Source organism: Culex pipiens, chromosome 2 (assembly GCF_016801865.2).
Source record: "Culex pipiens pallens isolate TS chromosome 2, TS_CPP_V2, whole genome shotgun sequence".
Classification (NCBI taxonomy): domain Eukaryota; kingdom Metazoa; phylum Arthropoda; class Insecta; order Diptera; family Culicidae; genus Culex; species Culex pipiens.
The window spans coordinates 119,777,034-119,786,851 of NC_068938.1; the positions used below are offsets into that span (position 1 = coordinate 119,777,034).

General features: G+C 35.5%; 1 protein-coding gene across 13 annotated transcripts in view; it reads right to left on the reverse strand.

Moving 5' to 3' along the window:
- LOC120424112 (unconventional myosin-XVIIIa) overlaps positions 1-9,711 on the reverse strand; it is a 108,011-nt gene extending 98,300 nt beyond the window's left edge. For 5 of the 13 annotated variants that reach the window (XR_005606325.2, XR_005606326.2, XR_005606327.2 and 2 more), the window contains exons 1-2: positions 9,567-9,709; positions 4,955-5,648 (exon numbers count right to left, since the gene is read on the reverse strand). Coding sequence is in view for 10 of the 13 variants with exons in the window: in XM_039588151.2 (XP_039444085.1) it covers positions 4,955-5,104 (150 nt within the window). In the remaining 3 variants the exon portion in view is untranslated. Of the gene's footprint in view, positions 1-4,954; positions 5,649-9,566 lie in introns of all 13 variants that reach the window. The other 8 variants (XM_039588148.2, XM_039588145.2, XM_039588138.2 and 5 more) reach the window with 6 other exon arrangements.
- Between the last annotated feature and the right edge of the window lie 107 nt (positions 9,712-9,818).

Sequence of the window (9,818 nt, forward strand, 5' to 3'; positions counted from 1 at the left end):
TAACCATTTTTGATTTTTTTTTTCGATGAAAAATATTTTTTTCCGGAGTTTTTAGTACGCTATCAAACCGGGCGTCCAATTTTACATAACAGTCCCTTTGACACCAAATTTCCAAAGCATCACCATTTCAGGCTGCAAATTATTGAAAAACACGTCTTTTTTCGAATGTTCAAAAATGGAAGGAGTCGTACCGCCCCTCCGTCATACGATATCAAAAAAGGAGCTCGTATTTGTGATCAGGGACAAAAGTTACCCCTTAGGACAAAGTTTCATGCAAATCGAAGAGGGGTCGGGGCTACTTTTTTCGATTTCGTGTGAGTTGGTGGAGAGTTGCCCACAATTTTAAGAACATGCCATATTTATTCACCCACATGTTAGCGAGATACAGGTGTTTGAGTTTTTCTATGTGCCAATATAAGGAAAAGTTAAATGCATTTCCATTTTTAACATTGATAATCCGATCATTAGTTTACAACATGCCTTTGATTGAGAAAAACTGAACTGTGTGTTTAAACAGAAGAAGAAAAAAAAAACAAATAGGGGAGAGTGGGGAGACTTGATCCTCGGGGAAACTTGATCCCAAGCCTGTATCTCGTCAGCATGTGGGTAAAACAATTAGCTTTGTTCTAGAAAGTTGTGCACAATTGACTAAAACTCATTGTAGAAAACAAAGAAAAAAATAAAAAAATGTTTAGATTTAGTTACACACATTTTTCTAAAAAGTGCTGCAAAAAACATCCAAGAGATCTTTTTTCTTTGTTTTGATAAGTATAGAAAACACACAAAAATTATTCAAAAAAATATTTTTTATACATGAATTGTTTGATAAACATATCAGCTCCAAACCCCTTACGCATTTGACGTTAAATTTATCGTCATACTATTTTACAATCAATTGTTTAAAAAAGTGCGTTTAGGGAGATCCCTTCATTTTTACAGTCACTGGAATCAGCCTCAAGATTAAATAATTGGGCTGGGGTTTATTACATAGTTTCCTTTAGTATAGTTGTACATAACTTACTGCAGTTTGAACCATTTTTCAAAAGTTTTGTAAACAAAAATTACCAGCTTTATAAACATGCTCAATTTTGGTCTAAAAAGATAATTTTAAGTTTTTAAATATTTTGCATGCTAAACTTTTTATATTTTGAACACAAACGTACAGGTTTAATGTTAAATTGCTGTAACTTATAGAAAATCAACAGTTTGAATGAATAAGAAACATTTTGCTTAAGATTTCTTAAAAATGTTGAAAGGGAGATCAAATTACCCCTGACATTTTGAAAATGCCGGTTTAAAATATTTTTTTAAAACCTTGGCATGATTCGAAGAGTTTATCTGATGAAATACCCTTATCAGCCAGACATAGTTGAATAGTTAAGCTTTCAATTCATGCAAAAAGTTCAATGTTTTGTGAGAAATTGACAGAGTTATGTGCGATACAAAAAAAGGGGATCAAGTCTCCCCACTCTCCCCTACCATGTTTTGTGTTTTGTTTCGAAGAAACTTGAAAATAAAAAAATCGATTATCCTTTTTTCACTGAAATTTGATTGATATAAATATTGAAGGCAAATAAAAATGCCAACAACACACACAATTTATCAAAACAAACACGATCAATACTGACCGGCATTGAACCACATCGGCGAGCCTGCACCATCATCACTCGGGCAGCCAAGCAGGAAAGGACACACCCTCAAGTAATTTGGCACAACAACAACAAATGGCCAGCCGACCGAGGAGTAGCCGATTTGTGATTCATCTTCACATGACCATCGATGCCGTCGTCGTCGTCGTCGCCACCACAAACTACCCTCATTTTTCTAACGTTGTTGTGTACAAGCAACAATAAGAGCAGCAGCATTTGAAGGTGTGCTGAATTTAATCTTTGCGCGGTGCGACGACGACTGTGATGAAATTTTATCGATTTCCAGTTTTCCCAGACAGGTTTTTTTAACACTTCTTCCCTGTGTATTTTTTCGGTTTTCTCCCAGCTCCAAGCTCGGAATGTCTCACCACAAGCTTCACTCTAACTCGCTCTCTCACTCAGTCTAATTTCCGTTTAGCCTAGTCGGTATGCTTGAAAGTGGGCCCATTTTTCATTATATCTTAGAATAGTACCACCTGTAAAAGTCTCTGGAGAAAAACTTATGTTTTACGGATTTCTTGGGTGGAACGATGCATTGTAAACTATGTCTAGATTGTATAACTTTTGTATTTTTAATAATATTGGGTATTTTTAGACATTTGCAAAATTTTGAAAATTGGGCTTAAAATTTTTGTATTAAATTTTTACAGAGCATTGTTGGAATCACACTTTTAAATAATGCCAAGGAATAAGTTTTGTTTTCATGTTACGATTGCCGTAACCCGTGGTGACATTGATAGGATTTCAATTTATTTTTGGAATATTTTCCAAGTGGTAAAGTTTGTCTCGAGATTTTTTTTTTTTTTAATGTTCTAGGGTAAGAAGCCACACAAAATTTTATACTCCCAAGTAACAAGCAAAATGCCTTTACTTCTTAACAGGTTTTATAAAAGGTTTGAAATTTGCTTTTCTGTTTTATGAAAACATTGATCAAAACTTGCTGGGTTTATGATACGAAAGTTTTAAAAATATCTTTAAGAATACTTTAAGAGCATGGAACATAGTTTTATATCACACTTCATTGTTTCTCTTAAAGCTATCCCAGAGAGGTTATTTATAAGACTTTTAAGCATTGTCAAAACTGCTTTGAAACTAAATTAAAACTACTCTGTTCTATGAAAGCATATTTCCAGATTATTTGAACTTGATCTGTCAAATCACATTTTTTTGTACAGTCGGTCGGTTTAGTGTCAAAGAAACTTTTACCAAAATTTGTGATCCCGGTAAACAAGTGATACTTTTCGCCCGTATCCGGCTCCAGCGCGGATGTAACGGAGTACACCTATCCGAGGGTGATCGAGTACATGCCGATTTGGTCCATTGACATGCATGGGCAGTAGATGTTTTTTTCCGGCACGTGTTGATCGAGTAACACGAGAATCATCATGGGCGCCGATTCCGTAGCTACCGTGAAGCCGACGCGCAGAATCGACAAGCTACAAATCATCAGTTAGGCCATCCGTTTGTCCGTCAGAGCCTTTCGAGGATAAGCTGGATAAGGCGTTCCGAGAAGCGGATAAATTCGTCGCGGAGTGCTAGTGTTTTAACGTTGGTCTAGTTTTGTTTATTAAAATCAGTGTTGTTGTGTCGACGGTAAATTCCTTTATGCGAGGAAAACTTATGATGATCCCAATCAAATAAATGAATAAAGAATATGAAAAAAAAAATGTTTTGTTTTTTATCCAACGATGAAAAAATAACCATAAAAAACGTTTTGGATCTACCTCCTGCTAACTAAAATTCGCATGCGCTACGGTCGCAGTACTACGCCTTTTGCTCTTGGTTAAAATCGCCTTAAAGCTCACTGCAGTCTACATGTTCTTGCTTAATCTTGAACAAGAACTTCGCAAGAAACAAAGCTCTTAAAGTTTCTTGTACAAGAGCTTCTTAAGAAAAATGGCCCTAATAACTGCTTTGAGTAAGAGAGAATAGTTTTTATGAGTTCAGCCATATTAACACGAAAAAGCAACGGCCAAAAATGGAAGCCATGTTGATTTTTCAGAAAAAAAATAATTAATCGGTCCATCAAAATAAAAAATCGATGCAATTTTGAACGATTCATGCCTTCGATGCATATTTTTTCGAGGTATCTAAGAAAACTGACCAGTGAAATTTTGATGGCAAGAATTTTTCAGTTAGAACGGCTGCGTAAAGTCACAGTAATTTATTATTTTGATATTATTTTATAGTTATCAATATAATTTTATCTTTTTTCATTGGCCATTTGTGATTTATTTCATAAAGAATTATTGAATTTAACGAGATTATAATTAGAACTGATTTTCCTTCGACAAATCAATTTTATCTTCAACGAGAGAAAACATCTTTAATGAAAGTTTATTTCAGTCTTGAAAACCTCTTCTGTGCGGTTATAAATTTAAGAAGCTTGAGCATAAGTTTTATTTAAGCAATTAAATACACCTGCAGAGTGTTTTAAAAATCAATGTCTATGCTGATGAGTTTTAGATGACTCCTAATAAATGGTCATGATAACCTCCTAAAATAGTCCACTTTGCTCTTAACTCAGGTTTAATGCTGATTTATTGTTGTCCTGGAGATAAAATGGCTTTATGGTCATTTTTAGCTAAGATAACTTCAATCTCTCCTCAAGATAGGTACAAAACTGAAAATGTTACTTGGGCTATTTTTGGAAAATAAGTTTTTTTAATTGCGTTAATATAATAGGTAGTTTTTCTTGTTGACATCAGATTAAAAGTGTTCAAACTTAAGTCAAATGTACCATCACTAAGATTGCTGCTATAGTTTTTAAGAACAAAAATTACTAAGTTTAGGGCGATACAAACATTTTTCAAAGTTTTTGTCCCTCGACTCTGGGGGGAGACGAAAAACCATTGAGAAATGCAGCCGTATAGTTGATATACAATCATAAGTTTTCAAAAAGTGTAAGATCTGACAACAAAATACTTTTTGCGGTTTTGTATATCGAAAATTCACTAAAATTTAAAAGATTTTTGAATTAACTCAAACATCATAAAAATCATTCTAAACGCCGGGGAATGCATTTTAAAATGCTTTCAGTTGATTGCACTCGAATTTCTATTGAACATTTGAACTTTTATGTTTAATTTTTTTTTGATATTCTTCCGCGCCGATTGATTTATTTAAAACAAATTATTTTTTCTAGGATAAGTATAAGGATAAGTACTTTTACAACAGATTTAAAAAAATGGTACAAAGCTGCACGGACAATTTTTTGACACACTGTTCCCGATTCACTAACTCAAAAGATGGCCATGAAAGAGTTTTTTAAATACCTTAAAAGTTTAAAATAACCACAAACTTACCTCGTCCAGACGCAGCAACTCCTCTGTGCTCATGCTCCCGGACACGCCGGTCCCTTTGCCCTCCTTCCGCATCTTTTTCTCCCGCTTCCGGCGTTCCTTCTCATCGCGGTCATCACCCACCCCCACGCCCTTCTTCATGAAGTTGAACATACTGGCAGCGACGCCTTATCAGATGATCGCCGACAAAGACGACGCCTCTTTTCTTCGTCTTCTTCCTTTTCTTTTCTGCCGAGGGAGGTCACACTCTGAACTTGGTTTAAAACAGATGATCACTTTTTCTTGTAAGGTTTTCCACAGCCCGAAAGCACTCACATAACGTTGTGATTCTTGTGGAAATTCATCAACACTGAGCTTAACGAAACATTAATCATAATTTATCACAAATTTAAACCCCCTGATTTCGTTCTTTATTTCGGTCACTTTGCTATAACTCTCTCGCGAAAACTAATATAAGCCAGGCCCGAGGTTGGCAATCGAATGCAACTTTCTTCTCTTGTTTACGAATAACTTTTTTTCCAATTTTACGCCCAACTGGTCATCGATAGATAACCGTACCCTTACACACATACACACACCCCTAATTCCTCAGTCCAAAACAGTGTCACATCACCACTTTCAATCTTCCTCCGGCGGCGATGGTCATCGCGACCGACGACGACCATTTAGTATTCCGGATTCATCGACAAATATTTTTCTACACACCAAAAAAAAAGGCAAAATTTACATCCATTCTACTTATTTTTTGTTAGTCACTCGCACTCATTCATTTTGCGTTTTTCGAAAGTTGGTATAAAAATATGGAACACATTCGCGCATTTTACTCGCGACGACACACACTAACAGTCCGGGTCGGGTTTTGCCTTAGTATAGATATTTAAGACCATGCCACAAGCCCAAATATTCGAGTTGTGGCGGGCTCTCCAGCTTTGCTCTCTCCGCCGCGTTTCAGCAGGCTGGAGGACCCTTTACCAGCAGACCAGCGATAGATACTGTGTGTGGTGGCTGGAGAATACCACCACCGTAATTTTACGCGCACACCACTACTGGAGTTGGGGCGGTGGTGCCAGAACCGCGGAAGATAGCGGGCGCGACTAGTGGTGTGACTAAGCGAGTGATTAAATTAACTTGGGAGTTTGAGTACCAGCCAGCAGAGAAAATAGTTCACTTAAGATTAAAAAAACTTAATCCCATTAATTGAATCAAAGTCAGAAGAGATAAAAATGTTAAAATATAATTTTTGCAATTCCGTCGTGAAATTACTTACTTTTCCTGTCATTCTTGAACGACGAAATAGCCTACTTTTCTGTACCAAAAATAACAGAATCGAATAGCAACACTCTTCAAAATAAATGCTGAAAAGTTCTACTTTTCAGCACTGAAATGGGTGCTGAAAAGTTGAACTTTTCAGCACTTGTTTCGAAAAGTAACACTTTTCAACATTTTTTTGATTTAAACGATTTATTGACAAAATACATGAAAATTTGACTAAAAATTTCACTCAATGGGTGTTTTTCGCAATTGCAAAAAATGTTGTATGGAACTTTTTGCAAAACTTGATTTTTTCAGCACTCTTCGTATTTATCCAACTCGGTGAACCTCGTTGGATAAATGTACGACTCGTGCTGAAAAAATGCTCTTTTTGCAACTTGTTGCATAAACTACTATTTTGATTTACATATAACAACCACTTCACTCCAGACATGCCCTTGTCTCCTTCCAGAATAATCTGAATAGAGACTGCGAGCACGTAAAAAAAAATCGTTGTCTTATTTTTGATTGTTGAACTTAACCCTCTAATGCCCAATTTTTTTTAGATTTTTTTCCCCTTGTGCAGGAGGTTGAGTTTGAGCAACTTTTGTTCTACGAAAAACTTTACTTCTCTTGTTTTATGTTTTTTTTTGTTCCATTTTAAGTATTTTTTTTCGCATTTATCTTGTTTAATTTATGTTTGTTTTCAAAAGTGTTTGGCTTGTTCTACCTTCTTCTATCATTACCTTTTACGTTTCTAGTTTCTTCACGTTTTTGCGGTCACTTTTTGATTTTTTTTACCGTTTTCTGATACCACTACCATTAAATTGTAAAAAATGCGTTGAGGCATAGTCTAGGACAAAACTAAAATTACTGCATACTTATTTTTACATAAAACAAAGGAAATGTTTGTGAGAAACACAGCCAAGCTTGATCCCAGAAAAAATACACATTTAAAAACATTGGCAAAGTCACATAAAACAGGTCAAACTTAAAAGCAGGGCCAGATAAATCATGTAATGCAAAATTCTAAAGTATCAGCCAGAATAAATATTCATCCTTCTCTGTGCCAGATATCGACAGATTTTGCCATATTTATCATATTTGATTAGGCAGTTACAAATATTTTTCAAAATTGGTCAAAAAAACAGGGGAGCAAAAAAATTCAATAGAGCTTCAAAATTTTAATAAAAGTAGAAGTATAATCAACTGAAAACAATCTAAAATGCCATATTCTGTATTGATAATCATATTTAGCATATTTGGGCTCGTTTAAAAATATTTTGAACTATTATGGAATTCCAATGTACATCACCGCAAAGACTTTTTTTTCTCGCAAAAATGAAATTTTTGTCAATGCTTAGAAATTTTGGAAACTTATGATTACAAAACAATTGGACAGACGTGTAATGCATTTTAAAACACTTTTTTCATTCAAATGTTCAAACCGTGGCCTGTAATTTCAGTTTATTAACTTTTTTTAACTTTTTTCCCGAAACCAAAAGAAAACGATTTTTCTGTGCATGATTCGGTTGTTCGCTGTTTATCCATTTATTTATTTATCAAAATCATCCGACCCCAAGGTCTAAATGAAGTTTATTTGTTTGTCCCATACAAACCTTCGGATAATCAAAGCTGGACGTATATCCAATCGAACTTTTCAACACTCAAATGAGTGCTATAATGCACTTTTCAGAACTGTTATTTTTAGTAATTTGAAAAAAACCTTTTCGTCAAAATACAATTACAAAAATATAAATTCTAATTTCAAGCGTTATTTTTCAAAATTTTGATTCAAAAAATATCACTCAGTGCTTCTGTGGGTCTCGTGGCGCAGGGGTAGCGGCTTCGGCTGCCGATCCCGATGATGCTATGAGACGCGGGTTCGATTCCCGCCTTATCCACTGAGCTTCTATCGGATGGTGAAGTAAAACGTCGGTCCCGGTTTCTCCTGTCTCGTCAGAGGCGCTGGAGCAGAAATCCCACGTTAGAGGAAGGCCATGCCCCGGGGGGCGTAGTGCCAATAGTTTCGTTTTTTGCTTCGGGCATACATTCAAACTACAGCCAAACAAATTTGAAATTTAGACAATCTGTAAAAAAAATCACGTGTTCACACACTCAAGGCCTACTTAACATTAGGAAGTCAGCAATTCAACTCAATAACAAATAGCGCAAGCGGCTTTACATAGGAAATCCGAATGTTTAACTCCGATTGAAACTTATGTAGAAATGTTTGGAGAACATAGTGGCGATAAAAAATGCATTTAAAACTTTGGCCAGAATGGCATTTTAAACTTAAAATTTTGGAAATGTAAAGCTTGGTAGCATTTAATATATCTAGAGTTTTTTTTAAAAAAAGGTCCTATAAACATATGAAAGGCAATAGCTTATAGGTCCTTTAAAAAATCTATATATTAAATGTAATTTAATGATTTTTTTAACGAACTCTCTATCAAATCAAATACACTTTCCAGCCTTCCACTACCCAGTTGGCAACACTGCTGCTGCGACTTTCGAAGGTATATTCTCCATAGGCCTATGCGATGAACGAACCTGCGATGGAAGTGAATGAGAATTCTCACTCGCTCTTTCTCTTTGAATAAAGCAACTGCTTCATGGTCCCATGCATTGAAAATGGATGCACACACGCAGGCAAAAGACCAAACATACCCATGGCCTTAAACTCCGGAGTGAGTGAAAACCTTCTAGGCTCGCCGTTTTTTCCAGCTGACCATTGCAGAAAGTTTCATGTTTTCTGTAGGTGTGTATCAAGTTGATTACATTCTAATGAAGCTAGTCTAAATATGTTCCAGCGTAAGATTTTCGTTATGAATGTTTAAATTTTATTTCCCTTGATTTAGGAGTTTTTTTTTTTGCTTAAAATTGCGAATGATTTATACAATATAACTACAATTTTCATTCTCAATGCTAACTTTCTTATTGGATTCGAGATCATTTTGCATTTAAGTTATTTTTCTTGATTTATTTGAAAGTTACAAAAGTATTTTTTCATTATAACACTTCAACATCATATACATTCTTCTATTATAATTGAAATCAATTAGTTTTTGAATTTCCTTTGCAATCAATAATTTTGATTACATTTTCAGAGTTTATAAATTCAAATAAGACTAATACGAAGTTACGAACATTATACGCAAAGAAATAACATTAATGCTGACAGCACAACACACGCACACGAGCAAAAACAGCAAAGCTTTTTTCTCTCTCTGCTGGCACTGGTACTCTTGCACTTTGGCACCCCTTCCCCATGTAGACTGAATGTTTTTGCAATTAAATGGACCATGGAAAACACTGCACTCGTTGAAAATTGTATCAAAACTTTTAAATCACTCAACCCAACCTGGTACGCACTCGAGTATTCGCGAAAACTTCCGACAAACGGGCCAAATAGTAAAAACAAATACGAACTTTTCACGACACCCGTCCGACGGAGGTGTTCTATTCATCACATCTGCCACTAAACTAAACTAAAGTGCTAGACTGGCAGCCCAGCCCAGAACACAGTGCGACAAAGTGGCACTGAATGCATTTTGCAGCGAATGCTGTCATGCGTCGGCAGTGCTGCAAAATGTGCAATGCGCTTTCACCCTAA